Source organism: Panicum virgatum, chromosome 1K (assembly GCF_016808335.1).
Source record: "Panicum virgatum strain AP13 chromosome 1K, P.virgatum_v5, whole genome shotgun sequence".
NCBI classification, from domain to species: Eukaryota; Viridiplantae; Streptophyta; class Magnoliopsida; order Poales; family Poaceae; genus Panicum; species Panicum virgatum.
Genome location: NC_053136.1, coordinates 44,341,961 through 44,358,087, shown reverse-complemented (window position 1 = coordinate 44,358,087; position 16,127 = coordinate 44,341,961). Strand labels below are relative to the sequence as shown.

The 16,127-nt window shown below is 49.3% G+C and overlaps 1 protein-coding gene across 1 annotated transcript; it reads right to left on the bottom strand.

Annotated features, from left to right (window-relative positions):
* Positions 1-3,031: 3,031 nt before the first annotated feature.
* On the bottom strand, positions 3,032-4,483 carry LOC120657323 (ethylene-responsive transcription factor 6-like). Its single transcript, XM_039935624.1, has one exon. It carries the CDS (start codon positions 4,359-4,361, stop codon positions 3,381-3,383), a length of 981 nt encoding a protein of 326 aa, XP_039791558.1. The 5' UTR covers positions 4,362-4,483; the 3' UTR covers positions 3,032-3,380.
* Between the last annotated feature and the right edge of the window lie 11,644 nt (positions 4,484-16,127).

Here is a 16,127-nt window from a genome sequence, read left to right as displayed (position 1 = left end):
ATCGATCGTCGTCGTCGCCCAGTGCAGCGGCTCCGGCCTTCGTCTGCCAGCCAACCGTATGCAGGAGTGCCCAACAAGATCTCTGACTTTGTTGCGGCTCGCACACAGATCGAAAGGGAAGGCAACTAGGATAAGGAGATTGGAATGCAGGCCGCATTGATTGTGTTGTGATAGCTAGCAGTTAGCAGCTACCTCCCCTCCTTGTCAGTTTTGACCCGGACGAACAAGCCGGTGGTGGACTGGTGCTTCCTGCAGTAGATTTCGCTTTCCGATTTCCCCTCGAGGCTTTGGTTTTCTGCAGATGCAGATTGCATACGATGTACATCAGACTGAAACGGAGAAACATGGCGGCCAAATTGAGGCTGGGGTGGATCGTACTTGGTCGATCCCGTTCCTGGGCCCTCCATCTGTATGGCGCAGCACAGCGGAGGTTGACTTTTGCTTCGATCAAATCATGCTAATTGCTGGACAGCGAGCTGATGTTTTGCTGGACATGATTGAGCTGACCTGTCCAAACTGGGGTCACAGGGATCGGAGCCCGGTGAAGTTTGAACCGTACCTGATACGAGTTGTCTGACGCGGAAACATGTACTCCAGCACAAGCACAATCTTCGGTGGATTCAAGTTGCAGCGCAATGAATCACCAACTGCGGCATTCAGTTTAGCTTTGAATCCACCAATCCACGAGTGGTTCTGACCCATCAATGGCCGTATACCCGTTCCTTCTTTTCTGCTCTCAAAGATCAATATACTAGTGTAATTTTGAAGATTAACGTTCAAAAAGTATAATATTGAAGATTAAAATTAAAATAGCCTGTCAAAAAGGCCGTATGAAACCGCCCTGCTACCCTAGGGCCCTTGCCAACCAAACGCTGCTCTCCGGTGATGTGGTGTGGCCCTTTAACGAACTGCGACAGCGCCAGCCTCGGTGCTGCTACCCTGGAGGCTGGGACTGGACGCCGGTGCCGTCGCCTCCCCGCCGCCGCGCGTCGTAGCTGCCTCTAGCCCTGCAGGCCACGGCCAACGATAACAAGCGGCGGCTTGACCCGCGACCGCCGGCCGGCTGACCTCGGGATGCCGAATTTCCTCCCCCATTGACGCCGCTTGCGCTTTCTCGTAAACCCGAGTAAGTTTTTGCGGCTTTTTACGTCGATTTCGCCGGGAAAGGCCGCGGCGCTTTCTCTTCTGCGATCCATCTCATCCTGCAGCTGGTGGGAGGAGTAGGGCGTATCTTTGCTCTTTGGACGTGAATCTTACGCCCGCTTGTTTTGCAGATGCTCTAAAAGGCGTAGCATCTATACAGCTTTCTTTCGTGTAATGGAATGGATCAATGGAATTACCCTCGTCCATGACAGGGATGTAGCAATGCTAGGGTAACTTTGGGGAGCCTGTTTGGCTGTGCTCCATGATATTTAGAGCCAATTTGCCATTTTATATGTGTAGCACTGACATGTACTAGTGGAGTTTAGGGAAGATATCTGGCCCGTCCACTGTTCAAAAGTGAACTTGCATTGCCATTCACTGCAAATCTTATGTTTTTTTTTTGCAACACATTCTGAGTTTGACATTGAAGAAAATTTAAATGGTGCTTGTCACGAACTAGTTGAGAGAGAGATCTGAAAGATCTTCCGTTTTAATTTTGATTTGACAAGGAAAAGAGTAGATTGACCACTGCTAGCTAGCTCTCCATCAGGTTAGACTTCTCGAGATCTCAACGGTCTGACTCTGACACTGCTCGCTTCATTTCTTGAGTCTTGACTGCATCCATAATCGGCCTCCTCGACGAAAGTCACAAGCGGAAGCCATTCCTCTCCGTTGAACGCAGATTGTTCAAATCAACCGTCCGACCGAAGTACACGCCCTCTTTGACTCGCTTTGATCCATTCTCTGCATTGGTTTAGAGCTTGCTAAACATGCGGCGAATCACGCGCGAAGGCAAGGCAAGATTCATTGCATGTTCATCACCGTGACACCGTCTACTGTCTGACCTTTTTTTTTTGTTTGCATGCAGTTCGTTGAAAAAAACATGCAGCTTCATGCCATCTTCCTTAAACAGTAGTATAGCACTACCGGTTCGTCAGTCTGATCCATGGGGGATCCCAACGTAATTCCCAATGTGGATAGCGTCCTGCTGGGGGTACCAGTCGCGCAAGGAACTGACGGCGAATTGCCATGTGGCGGTAAACTCTCATAATGCACAATTCTTGTGCCTGCCACCTTTGGATTCTGTTTTGATCAGACCACGTACTGCTTGCAGAAGTTGACGATTGACGTCCATGCATCATGCACGCATAGCGGAGTATAAAAAGTCTACGCAGTCCAGTAGTCTACGGTTGATTAATTAATTTCAGAGAAGAAATAAACTGCGCTGTGTACATAACTAAGTTGAATTAAGTAGCTGGGTACCATCATATTTTTTTCCCTATGTTGTACTAGCTAGTCCAGTACTCTGCTAGCCAATGCAGGAGTCTTCGTCCTTCATGGAACATTTAGAAGGCTTAAAATGGTTGCTCTGACCATCATTTCTGATGATGGCTCACATGTTTTACATTATTCACGCAAAACGTCTCATCAAAACGTACGGCTAAATACCTATGGGGGCATGGGGCGTTTCAAAGTCTTGCTTGTAGCTAGATTCGAAACGTCAATATTTTGATCATTTTGCAACAAGAAAACCCCTAAGGTATTTGTGTTAGTAATAATCTCTGCGTATCTATGAACTTTTAATGGTAACTAAAATTTCCAAACTTGACCAGACTCCTGGCGTCTGGCTAGTAGCGCGCCATACAAATTTTGAATCCCCTAAATCCCAAATTCTTGAATCCTTTCACGCTTATTTTTCACTGATTATATCAGTCGGCACAATTTCACTACACGTCATATATTCCAACGCACGTGTGCCTCCTACATCTATCCACGTCCTGATCAATTATGCTGGCGCCAGAAAAGAGGAAAAAGCAACATACTCCGTACTATATAGTAGTAGATTTACATGGCAGATTGGCGATATGATTTACGTACATGTTAAATAAAAGCAGGCAGGACACTCTTCTTTACTTAATGTACAAATCACATAAGACACCTCATTCTTCTATCATTTCTAATATTATTACTCCTCATATTTCCACATCTATTGTCTATTGATCTATGTCGATATTATTTCACCGACCCACATTGCACTAATCTTATATATATATACTATAATATTCTATCACCTCTCCCCTTTCATTCTGTACACACACGCACACACAAACACACATGCAGCTCCAAGCTATACGCCAAATCCTCGAGATGAGTCCAAAGCCAAGGCCGTCCATAACTAAAAACCGCTAATAATTATTATTAACGCCTTTACACCTAATCATATGGCCGACAACCGCTTAATTAACGGTGACCTCCGGGAAGCCCAGCTGCGGGTGCGGCGAGAGCGGCGACAGGCTGCCGAACATCTGCTCCCACGTCCAGCTCGACGTCGACGGCGTCATCGGGAACGGGAGGAACATCTCGGCCGCTCCGGCCTCCGACGACGGCGAGGACGTCGCCGTCACGGTCGAGGCCGTGGTTGTCGCGGGCGACAGCGACGATGTGAGGGACGACGCCGGGGACCCGAACGCCTCGGCCTTGACGGACTTCGCTGCTGCTAGCTCGGCCTCGGCGGCGGCGTCGTGTGCCAGCTTCCGCTTGTTCTGGGACGACGTCTGCGGCGGCGGCGGCGGCGCGAGGAAGTCCGCGCCGCGGGAGCCGACCTCGTTGGGGAAGTTGAGGATGGCCTTGGCGCCGCGCATGCGGAACGCGGCGCGGTCGTACGCCCGCGCGGCCTCGATGGCGGTGTCGTAGGTGCCGAGCCACACGCGGGAGCCGCGCTTCTTGGGGTCGCGGATCTCCGCCGCGAACTTGCCCCACGGCCGCTGCCGCACGCCGCGGTACTTGCGGAAGTCGTTCGCGTCCAGGGCCGCCGCCGCCGCCGCCAGCGGCGCGCCCGCCGCGGGCCCCCAGGCGTGCGAGGTCGGGGGCAGGGAGATCGTGAGCAGCGGCCTCCGGTCGGGGTCGGACACCGGCGAAGGCTCTCCCCCGAACCGAATCATCACCGGCTCCGCCCGGAAGGCCGCCCCGGCGGCGGCGTCCGCGTACTCGTTTGTCAGGTCGACGTACGCAGCCGCCTGCTGCTGCTGCTGCGGCGGCGGCGGCACGAACGCCGCGGGATGCTGGAACGCCGCCTGCGCGGCGGGGTGAACCGACGGCGGCGCAGAGTACGCCGCGGCGCCAGGAACGTTAACGACGGGGAGGCAGGCCTCGCCGCCGAGAAGCTGATCATGGATGAACTGCAAGTTGAAGTCGTCGATCTCGCCGCTGAAGTCCATGGGCACGGGTCCGGCTGGGACGACGTGCTAGCTCGCGGGGCGGCGTGGTGAGCTGAAGCGGCAGAGGCCGCGAGAGACAGAGGACTCGGGAGTTTGGATGCGGGCGCGACTGCAGAGTGCGACGAGGGAGGCGAGGTGAGCTGGGGGGGCTGGCCGCTCGCGTACTTATAGGCGAGGAGGAAAAAAAAATTCTTCTCTGATTTCCGGGTTTAGTAGTGAAAGGAGATTGGAATGAGTAGGAATATTACGGACTCCATAATTTATTGACGAGATGCAAGGACCGCTTTTGAGTCCGGGGGTGAATGCTTAATCTCGTGGACTAACGAACCGTCGAACCGGCTAACTAAAAATGGAAGCGGGATTATCTGGCATAATATCCTTGTAGTACAAACAATTAGCGAGATGGCCCGCGCAAATAGCACGGGTAGCTAGGTCTATGCTAATATTTATTTTTTACTCTAAAATAAATTTATGCAAAAAAATTCATTTAGTTGTGTCGTTGTAATTTTTTTCTAAAATGCCATATCAACGCATTGTCCATATTTTATCCATCATATTATTATGTGGCGTATTCATGTGGAATATGAATTCACGAGAGAAAAGGTATTTTCTCATATAGATACATATTTTTATTATTTATTAAAGTAATATATAATTCAAACCTTTTCATATATTATTTATATAGTTATTCTTTTAATTTTTGATTGTGGTGTACTTTTTTGTTTGACAGTTCGAAGTGACAAATATCCTTGAATTTTTTTGAAGAAACTCTATTTGAGTGATGTAATGTATTCTACCATAGATCATTGGATATTAAATTTTGAAGTTTGAATCCAAACCTTAATGGGTCGTAGAGGCTGCATCCCCTTTACTAGTTTTGATCATGACAAATCTCCCTTTCTTTCTTTGTTCTACAATCTCCAAATACTTCATCTTCATGCATACTCCACTTATCTCCCAGCTGCGGCATATTTTCCCAAGGGTCAACAAATTCGCTATTGTGCAAGCAATTCAAGTTATAGCTTCTCTTTTGTGCTTATCAGATGCCCTCTTGACTTCTAATCCCAAGGAGCACTGCCCGTGACACCATGGTAATTAATCGAGAAGGCATCCTGGGCCGTTTGTGTTATCCCATCTCATCGAGAACTGCATGTATCTTGTTATAGATATGCGTTTGTATCAAATATTAATCTCAATTTGCATTTTGGCTGGCTTAGCTTGCCGGCTTTGCGGAGGTGCGGTGGCAGCAGCTGTCCCCAACGGTCGCTGCGAGCGGTGCAGGGAGAGCGCAACACCGCCAAAACGTGGGCACACTGCACGCCCAGACCTGTTGACCGAGTGGCGCCGTGCAGGCCATGCCCAGTCGCAAGATTACCGTCAGGCTGCAGCGGCATCACCATAGCTTTGTTTTTTTTTGAGATTACACAATACAACGCACGCACACTCACACCCTATGAATACACGTACGCAAACCCTGCCCCTGTGAACATCTTTGAAGATTGAGCCGGCAAATCCTCGATATTGACGAAGTCACCACAGGCGCCTCGTTGTCGACGGGAACGTCACCTACCACTGAATGCACAACGCCGTTAAATCTCATAATATTCGCTCCCATAGGGAGTCGAACTCAAGACATCAAGTGTTACCGAAGCTCTTATAACTATTAGGCTACAGGCCCTTTCGCATCACCATAGCTTTATGGTAGGACCATGGTGTAGCCAATTAGTTGCTCTGGGTGGAAGCCTTTTCCAATCTTTTGCCAACATCATCCATCGCATTTTTTGTGCATCGTTTACCATTTGAGACGTCATCGCGGTGTCTTTTGCAACTGTCGTGGATCTAGAGGTTGGTATATATGTGCCCATATGGATATAGAGGTTGGTTTGTGAAGCGTCCCCTCATAAGAGAAGACTTAAATGTGATATAATATCAGTTTCAGGAGGCTGATAACTCATTTATTACATCAGATGGTACATCACCGTACAACTCTACGCAGTAATGGACAGTGAAGCGCCACTATCACGAGGATAACAACTAAAACCCACACAACGACATTAACTACGAAGAGGTCATCAGAGTCTTGCGCCATACGGAGCTTCCTGCGGGTGACCCTATCCACAAGCAAGGTTTGGTGCAGGATGAAACCCCTACTCAACGTCTTCGGGAACGAAGTCTGGATCTTCCTCTGTAAAAATTAGGAAAGGGGTGAGTACAAACGTACTCAGCAAGTCCAACCACACCCACGGAGGGGGTATAAATAGAATACAATGCACAGGGTAAATCAAGGATAAGGCTAGAGTTTAATTTGCGAATAGTTAATTTTTATGCAGGGGTTCATTTGCAAGAAAAGGATTTTCAAAGCAACTTTCTCGCACCGAGTAACTCGTAGTGTTGATCCACACATGATCCAAGTTTTAAATCTGCTACCGGACTCCTCATCCACCGTAGCACATGGCACAGCTGCCGGACACTTTTCCAAAACAACTCACGCCAACCCATCCATTCCCAGGAGAAATACTAGTTGTGTGACCAAACCGTAACTCGCCTAGTACCGTGGGCACGGCTATTCGAATAGATTTTAACTCTGCAGAGGTGTGCAACTTTACCCACAAGCGGGGTACCACAGCACGATCACCTTAGTGTCGGTGCAAATCCCAACAAAGACATTACTCACCTTAGCTAGACCTGACTAGCCACCACGGGATCCACTAAGGGGCCATCGACCTATCACCGAGGTTTAACCGGGGCATAAGTCACACAGAGCTTATCCCTTCTCCTTGGTCACTCGTTGCTCTTAGCTCTCCTGATGGCTATCAGACCAACTAGTGGGGTTTATGCTAAGCCGTTGCTCATACAACGGTCAAGCGGGCACGATAGTGGAGTTAGGCAAGATGACACACCAACTCGGTCTTTAATTGTGACAAGATGGATATCTCCCAACCTTGCTCAACCACACAGGTACGAGCACACCATTCGGCAATTCTCACAGAAGTGCCATCCACCCCGTCTAAACTCATCTTTCGCAAATTTCACGTTTTCCCTTGCCACACACTCACACATTTTTTCCTTTTATAAAACAAGTTGTACCGTGTTTAAGGTCCTAAGCGTTCTAGCAGCGATTAACATCCAAACAAATCACATTCAGACATTAATCTAGGTGGTCAAGGAATGGTTATAGCAAATCAAGAGGTGGCTATCCAACCATGTTTTCAGCAGTCAAAACATATGCCGTTTGTAAAACAGACCAATAGGTTGTGTTTATAAAACTAGGACAAAATATGCATCAAAGAATGGGATTGAACTTGTCGTTCTCAAAGCCTTCCGGGAAGTCCTGATCGAGGTACTGTCCTTCGGGTTCGGGGTCGCGGAACTGGTCCTCGTTCACTTGCTCGTAGTACTGCTCGTCGACGGGTTCTCCCTCGTTTACACCGTGATCTATGACGCACACAAGCAAGCACACAATCAAGAAAAAGAAATAAAGATTTTATCGCTGAGCTCGAATCGGAAACAATTAAGATATGGAAATAGAAGTAATATTTTTGGGCAGTTTTCTAATGGTACGTCCAAAATTATGTTAGAAATGGTGTGGTAAAGTTTTAGGTCGATCGGAGGATTTTTTGCGCATGAAATGATAGGGTAACGAGGAGTTTAGGGCTAAACCGAGGTCTAGGGACCTGTTCGTAATTATTTTTAGGATGGCATGGGCTTGACTATAATTTCTAGGAATATGGGGTCACTCTGAAAAGGGCCAGGGGTATACTTGAATTTTGTTTATATGGTGGAGGGACTAGTTCTCAAAAAGAGAGAAGGGAAGGGGCCTTTTTGTAAAAGGTTATAGAGAGGGGGGTGGACTCTTAATGGAAATGGGGAAAAGGGAGGGGGGCCAAGGCAATTTTGCCTTTCCTCATCCTCTCTCCTGTGGAACAGAGGAGGGGAGGGGGCGCCGACGCCGATTCCGGCGCCCTGGGCACGGCGGCGGCCGGGGATGGGGGCAAAAGAGGGAGGGAGGCGAGGGGTTTCCATCCCCCTTCTCACCTCGGGCCGGGATGGAGTGTGGAGGGCGGGCCACGAGGGCCGGCGGCGGCGGCGCTAGGGAACCAGTGAGGAGGAACGCGGGGGCAGCGTGGCTTGTGGTGGTGGTGGGTGACGCGAGGGGCCTATTTATAGGCGAAATAAGACGGTGGGGAGGAGGGGCGCCAGTGGTGGCCGGTGAGCTCGTCGGAGCGGCCTTAATGGCGGCGGGACCGGCGGTGGCGCTGTGCTGCACGGGTATCGAGGCGAGCAGGGGGAGCGGTGGCGCGTAGCGGGGACGGCAGTAGCTGAGGGGGGGTCGACGCGCGGCGGCTGTGCGAGCTCTGTTCGCAACGAGCGCGTGCGCCAAGGCGGCGGCACTGTGCCGGGCGGCGCGGCGAGCGCAGGGCGGTGGGACGGGTCAGGCAGGCGTGAGCGGAGGAGGCGGCACTGTGCTTGACGACGGGCGGCGCGGCGCGTGGTTCACGTGGGAGGGACATTCGCGCGGCGTGGATAGGGAGCAGTGCGCGCGCGTGTGGCCGGCGGCGATGGCGGGGCGTTGTGCGCGCTCTGCTCTCGCGAGCTCGGGCACCAAGGCGGCACTGGCGGCAGCGGCGAGCGGCGCGGCGAGCGTCGCGGCCGCGTGGAGCGCGTGGGGCGGTGGCGAGCAGGGGCGTGCGGCACCGAGCAGCACGCGGGAGGGCGCGACAGAGGAGAGGGTGGAAGAAAGGAGATGAGGGAAAAGGAAAAAGGAAAAAGGAAAAAAAGAAAGAGAGAGACAAAGAGAGAGAGAGAAAGAGATCGCGCCGGCGGAATTCGCGGTGGCGACCGCGACCGGACGAGCACGCGCGCCGGTTGGGCGTGACGCGCGGAACGAGGAAGAACAGGGAGACGGGACGGCGATTGGAATCGGGTGTCGGGAAGGAATTCGAAGATTAGGGGTTTAGGGATGATTGAGCTCAACGATGAAAAAATTTTGAAAACTATTTTTAGCACGTGATTTATTTTGGTAAATTTTTCGGGTCGTTATAGTTTGTCCAATACAAAAAAAATATATTTCCTTATCACCGCCGGTAACCACCAAAAACTGTCCATCTTTAGTCCGTTTGCTTTGATCATCCTCATCGATTTGTTGTATGGTGCCAATATGTATCCGCTAGATGATTTATTTTAATAGTTAGATTTTTGTTTATCCATAGTTACATTTGCTTCTACTACCATATTGGATACGGACATCAGGATGTTAGAGTTGTATTTAATATTGTTATCATATATGCTAAATCAATCTCCGTGAATTAATATTTTGTAAATTAGAAAAAAAAATTATATTTGACATGGACTCCTTAGGCTAGTCTAGACTGTTAGATCTTTATAAATCCAACGGTTCAAATCCTTCTCTTTTTTAGATTAATGTGTGAATTTCTGGACCTTTCTATTTGACGATATAGATAGTGGCGAGCAAAACGATTTCAATTGGCTTCCTTATAGCCACGTGATTCAGCATATTTTTTCAAGCAAGTGCATTTGATAGTTTGTTGCGGGTTCAGACAAAAATAGAGTTTTATTTGTTTTTCCTCATAATTCCAAGTAACATATATGGATTATTTTTTATTATTTTGTTTTCCTTCAAGGTCACGTCGAAGGATGTTATTTCTTTCTTGATTCACGCTTATGTTTAAGGCACGTGGATCTATTATATTAGTTTCTTAGTTGTATTTTTCCTTTGATGTCTTTTTTCCTTCACATGAAATTATTTTTTCTAATAGCATGCCAATCAAATTTTGATTGACACTGTTATTTAGCTGTTTCGTTTTATTTACTAATATTTTATGATATGGACTCTTTAGCCTAGTCGGGACCGTTAGATATTTATAATATCCAAGGGTATAGATTCTTCTGTTAGTCGTATTTGATATGGACTCTTTGGATTAATATTTGGTATGAACTCTTTGGGTTAGTTGTATTTGACATGGACTCTTTAGGTTAGTCTAGACCGTTAGATTTTCATAAAATCCAACGGTTCAAATCCTTCTCTCTCTTTTTTTAATTAATGTGGGAATTTTTAGACCCTCTCGGCAAACGTGGTGGCTTCTTTTAACACTGTTGTATTAAGATAATAGATGGTCCGCATCCTGTGGTCAAAAAATAAGTGATAATGTAGGCTGTCATAATTATACCATTCCAAATTCGGTTACAGGTTACTTTTTTGCTAAGTTTGTATGTTTTAGTGACTAGCAGAGGTCCATGTGCAGCAACCACATGTTTTTTAAAAAAATCCTGAAAATAAGAATTTTACATGTATAGTAAGGGTTGTATTTGGGGTGTAGCAATAATATATTGTTAAAATTTCCTTTCAAACAAAACATAAAATGTGTGTGTCTCTCCGGTGAATAAAGTAAGTATTACGCGGGTCCAATAAAAAATGGCAAGTATCATGCTGGTTTGTTGTATGTGGTGGCTACTTAAGCCTCTGTTGAAAAAACATCACTTTTTTTGAGAAAAAAAAACTTCACTCTTTGGTAGAAATAAATATTTTCTTTCTATAAAAAATAGGTCTCCACCCCTTTCATTGAATCTTTTGGCCTGACAAGTAGGACCTCCATGAGGAGTATGATAGGCCTAATCATGATGAAAAAAGGTTTCAATAGTTTCAATTTTTATAGTATATATAAGATATGAATAGATTTAACTTGAAGGCTAAAATAGCTGTTCAGGCAAACCGTACGTAAAAAGTGTACACCCATGCATGTTCGATAAATATTTGAAGTGGATTGCATCTGCTATGTTGTGTAAATATTTTACCAAAAGAAAGCGCTAGGCGAAATTTATTGTAAATTGTACTGTGGTCTGTGGAGACCTACAAAGCTTCACTTTTTTGATGCAACAGCAGGGCCGTCTAAACAGCATTATTCCCCCTGATTACCGCGGCAGTTAGTCGATCCATCTGGGCGTACAGCTTTTCCATGCCAACAAACTTGAGGTACCAATCCGTGGGCCGCATGCATCACGCTTTCAAATCCGTCGTTTATGGACACGACGACATCTCGCTGAGACTCTGGCCGTACGTGCAAGCTGGGAGCTAGTGGCTCTCTGTGCCGCTACTCGCACGGTCGATACGCCCTGCAGCGACCAGTTAGAGGTGAGACGCGCAGATCGCAGGGAGGAAGGAAGGCAACAGAACAGAGAGGCGCTGAGAGCCTGAGACCGAGCCGTGGCCACTCGGATGCGGATCCACCAGACCCCTTGTTTAACCACAGAGCCTGCCTGCTGCATTGGATCGCTCGATGCTTTCAATGTGTCTCGCAACTTGGGTGACAGAGGGATGGTCCTGCCGCTGCGTCTCGGCGAGCAAGTCGGCCTGGTTGCATTGCATTGCCCCTCTGACCTTCGGGACAGCAGCTAGCTGGCCTGCGTCAGTTAAGAGGCAGATGGCGATCGATTGATGCACGCGCCGAGAAGCTGCCTTAGGCCCTGTTTGTAGACTTTTTTCATAAATCTCTATCACATCAAAAAAAATCTTACTATTTTATAGTATTAAATAAAATCTGTTTATAAATGTTTTTTGACAGCTGAGTGCTAATTCGCGAGACGAATCTAATGAGCCTAATTAATTCAGAATTTGCTACAGTGATGCTACAGTAACCATTCGCTAATCATAGATTAATATACCTCATTAGATTCGTCTTGCAGTTTAGCCCCAGGATTTTGCAGTTAGTTTTATAATTAACATTTATTTAATACTTCTAAATACTAAAAAGTTACATTGACTTTTTTTAAGTCTCTAGAACCAAACGGGAGCTTAGTGCAGCCGGCTAGTGTCTTTGGGAAAGAACTAGCGGACCAGGGTTCAAATCCTGTTCCTCACATTTGTTCAGAATGGGTATTTAATATCTCCCTGTAGCCCACATCATTTATTTTTATTGATGCACGCGCCGGTGTCTAGACGGACGGACGGGCGGCCGACCTGGATGCACATTAACTCGTGTACCGCGACGAAAAGATGCGATGAAGCAGGCGCCGGCCAAGTCTTGATCGGACCTCTAGAACGGTACCGCACCTGCCGAATCACGTGATCGGTGTGCCGCACAAGCGTCGGATAACGCTGATCGCTCGCGTCGCGTACGTACATGCGGTTCAGCAGGGTCTCCTTTTCGATCTTCCAGCGGAAACCGACGACGGTTGTACGGTTACCGGCACACGATCCAGTACAAAATCAAAACCTGGACGCCAGGCCATGTTTCTCGGAACGAAACAGGTGTCGTGAAACTCGTTTCGCCTCGTCATCAGCGTGGGCTGGTGCACGGATCGTACGTTCTGTCACGTACCCCACCTCCCTGGGCAAATCGTCGTTACCAAACAGCCAGCCGGCACAGTGACACCGGCGGCAGGCTGCCTTGTCTCACTTGCTGCCGCCGTCCGACACGTATCAGGTGGCGCGTTCTTATCGGTTCCCACATGAGCTTGCGCGTTCGGATCGAAGCGCTTGCACGGATCGGCCCCCTGCTTGTATAGCATGCATATGCATGCGCACATGTGCTACGTTCTACTACCACGAGAACCAAAAGTACCAGCACTTTTCCTCTGCGAGCCCAGGCCAGGAGCTGTGGTGGCCTCGCAGGATGTACCTTCGTCTCGATCTCGTAGGAAAATCATTCGCGATGGGTGTACTTTGTTCTGTTGGCCTTTTTTTTTTTGAGATTTGTTCTGTTGGCTTGTTGGACGACCTGTCTGCAGTACAGCCAAACTTCGCATGTCTGTTCGGTTTAGCCGTGAGCGAGCTACACGTGGCCCCGCTTGACCTCCCGGGCCGTGTCACTTTTTTTTAGCCGAATATGCTAGCCCCGGCCCCGCCAGCCACCCCACGGCAGCAAAGAAAAACCGACGTGGGTGCAGGCCGCGGCGCTGAAGAAAACCAAGTCAAACGGGCGGACTAGCTATAGCCCCCCGGTCCGTCGTCGTCCGTCTGACCCGCACGCCCGCCCGCCGCGCGGCGCGACACGCTAAATTAGCGCAGGCCGCACCCGCGACCGCGCCCTGCCGGTGCCGGGCACTTCTATTCATCGCGCGCGCGCGCAGAAGCGGCGACGCCAGCGGGATCCAGCGTCGCCAGCCGGCCGGCCGCAGTGCCGCACGCCCGGCCAGGCCAGGTCAGATCGCCCCCCGACGTCAGAGGTGGGATCACCGCGCACGCGAGTACCCCCCGATCTCCCGGCCACGCGGCAGCCACCTTATCCTTCCTTGGCGTCCCTGAACTGAACCTCGGCCCTGTTTATTTTCGTTTATAATTAGCTTATCAGTGAAAATAAATGATAATTTCATCAAACGTGTGCTTATTTTTGTTTCTATGTAATTCGCTTTAGAGATTTTAACTATGAGAATCGAGAAGTGAGAACATTTTTGTTTCTCTCAGCCACACTAAAGGCTCGGCCACATGTTAACAAACAGCTTCAGTGCGGATGGATTAGGCTCGGCTTGTTACCACATTTAGACCTGAAAAGCAAAATCTGAATACATCACCGATGACTATGCATCGGCAACGCACTTGCTTAAGCTTAACAATGGCGCTCCAGCATTCACACCCGTCCAGTTTTTAATCGTGGTACGAGCAGGGTTCACAATTTCATCGGGATTTCACCGAATTTCGGTGAAATTTTTCGTTTTCGGACTACACCGGGAAGCGAATTTCGGTCCGGAAAATGCGTGATTTCGGTTTCAAATTCAAAAATATGAAAGTCAAACTTTGGTAAAAAATGAAATTCGGAACAATAAAAACGAAATTGTGAACCCTGGGTACGAGTAAGAAATCGAGCATCGCCCTCTGGTCTTTTCCATGATTTTTCTTTCCTCCCCCCCCCCCCCCCTCCCCTTTTTTTTTGTGATGTGGTCTACTAGTAACTGGATTAGTTTAACGGGGTCTAGTAGTCCCTGTACGAGACCTCGCTATCAAGGCCCTGCCTGGTAAGTGGTTACATTCACTAGGCGGCCGCGATGGGGATGCACAGCGATCGAGAGGAGGTGGGTAGAATCGCAGACCGACCAACCGGAGATGAGCGCCGTGGCCGCTGCTAGAGCGAGCGCGGCAGCATCCACGGCGCCCTGTCCACGTCGCCTTCCCTGGGTAGTAACGAGCTAGCGGATCGGGGTAAGAATACTCCGGCGATGCCTCGCCTACGGGCCGGTACCGGTCACTGTTGAGCCAAACTAACCTGCGTGTCCCCGGAAAGCACCGTGCTACTTGTCAGCCTGCGCCGAGCGATCTCGCGATTAGAAAACGGCAGCGTTGCTTTGAACGCATAAATCTATCGCCCCCGGCGGCGGCGGCCTGATTCGGAGCTCAAACCGATGCAGGAATCTGAGTCCATGGGGACTCCTCCTCGCTCCCCTGGCTCTCAACTCCCAAGTCTGAACGCCCAGGCTAGCTAGTGTCTTTCTTCTAGACGGAAGCAGCAATGCAGAATTGCAGCAGATGCAGGCTACCTACGAACTTTACTTCAGAGACCCCAACAGCTGCACACGCAGTCACGCACGCCTCCTATACAGCAACCGTTCCGGCAGCACCTGACGAGATCGTTGTTCAGGTTCGGCAATCTGAGTTCTGCGACTGGAAATGAACTAATGATAAACAAAGAGTTAGTGGTAGTGATCTCTCTGGGTCTGAGCCGAGGAGCTGACCGTTTCAAAGAGGCGATCCGTTACGGGCTTACGGCAGCAATCGCCTTCCCCCCTCAAAAAGCGAATTTTTGGACTCTAATCAGCGTCGGCCTGCACTTGATTTGATCCGTTCGTGCGGTCTTACTCGCGTTTTTGTCCCGCAGCGAAGGGGGCGAGGAAGGGGACGGCGCGGCTCGGCGGGCAACGCGCGCATGGGGCCAAGCGGCCAAGCCCCAAGCGGGCACGGCCGCGCATAAAAATTTGGAGCAGAAGGCAGTTGGTCGCGTGCGTCCAAGCTCCGTGATCCGGTCGCGACCGTCTCACACGTCCGCGAACTGTGCGCCGATGGGAGCCTATCCAGTTTAGAATACCCAAAGCTTTCCTGCTTGTAATCTTGCTGCGTTGCCAGGTCTCTGTTTTCTCTGGAACTGCAGGATTGGGATTTGGACGTCCCGAATGAAGAAGATACGGGGGATCGAGGGAGCACCAACCGGAATCACCGGATTGGAGAGGGCCTTGTGATTACAGTATCTGACAACTTGTTTGGAAGAATGCGGTTTGACTGGTTCAGCCGTTCAGGTGCTCGCCGCGGAGAGAGACAAGAACAGTGAGAGTGCAGTGCAGCTGGAATCACCACTCGATGCCACTGGCACTATACTACTGGCACCTCACTAACAAATCCACTACTGGCATTATCCTAACACTCGAAAGCTTAACCTGACGCATCATGCGGACCGCGACATTCTTGTGTTTGACCAAGGATTGTTCACCAGTCCTTTGCATGCTATATATCCGGCAGCTACATTGCAGCCAGCAAGGCGCCAGGGTCTGGTCGTTTTGCTTAAGACCAGAGACTTGTTCACAGCTGAATAGAAAAGAAAAAATTGACAAGCCAATCCATGCAAAAGGAAAATGGCAGGCCGGCAAGTCACCCATCAGCAAACAAGTCAGCAGGTTATCCTGACAAACCTTGAGCTCATAATGGAGTGTGTTTGCAGGAAACCTTTTAGTAAGCACAGCAACAAAATAAAGGGAGAAACATGATGAAAATAGTACACTTATCTCCAAAGGGAAACAAAATATCCCCAGATAAAGCACGTCACA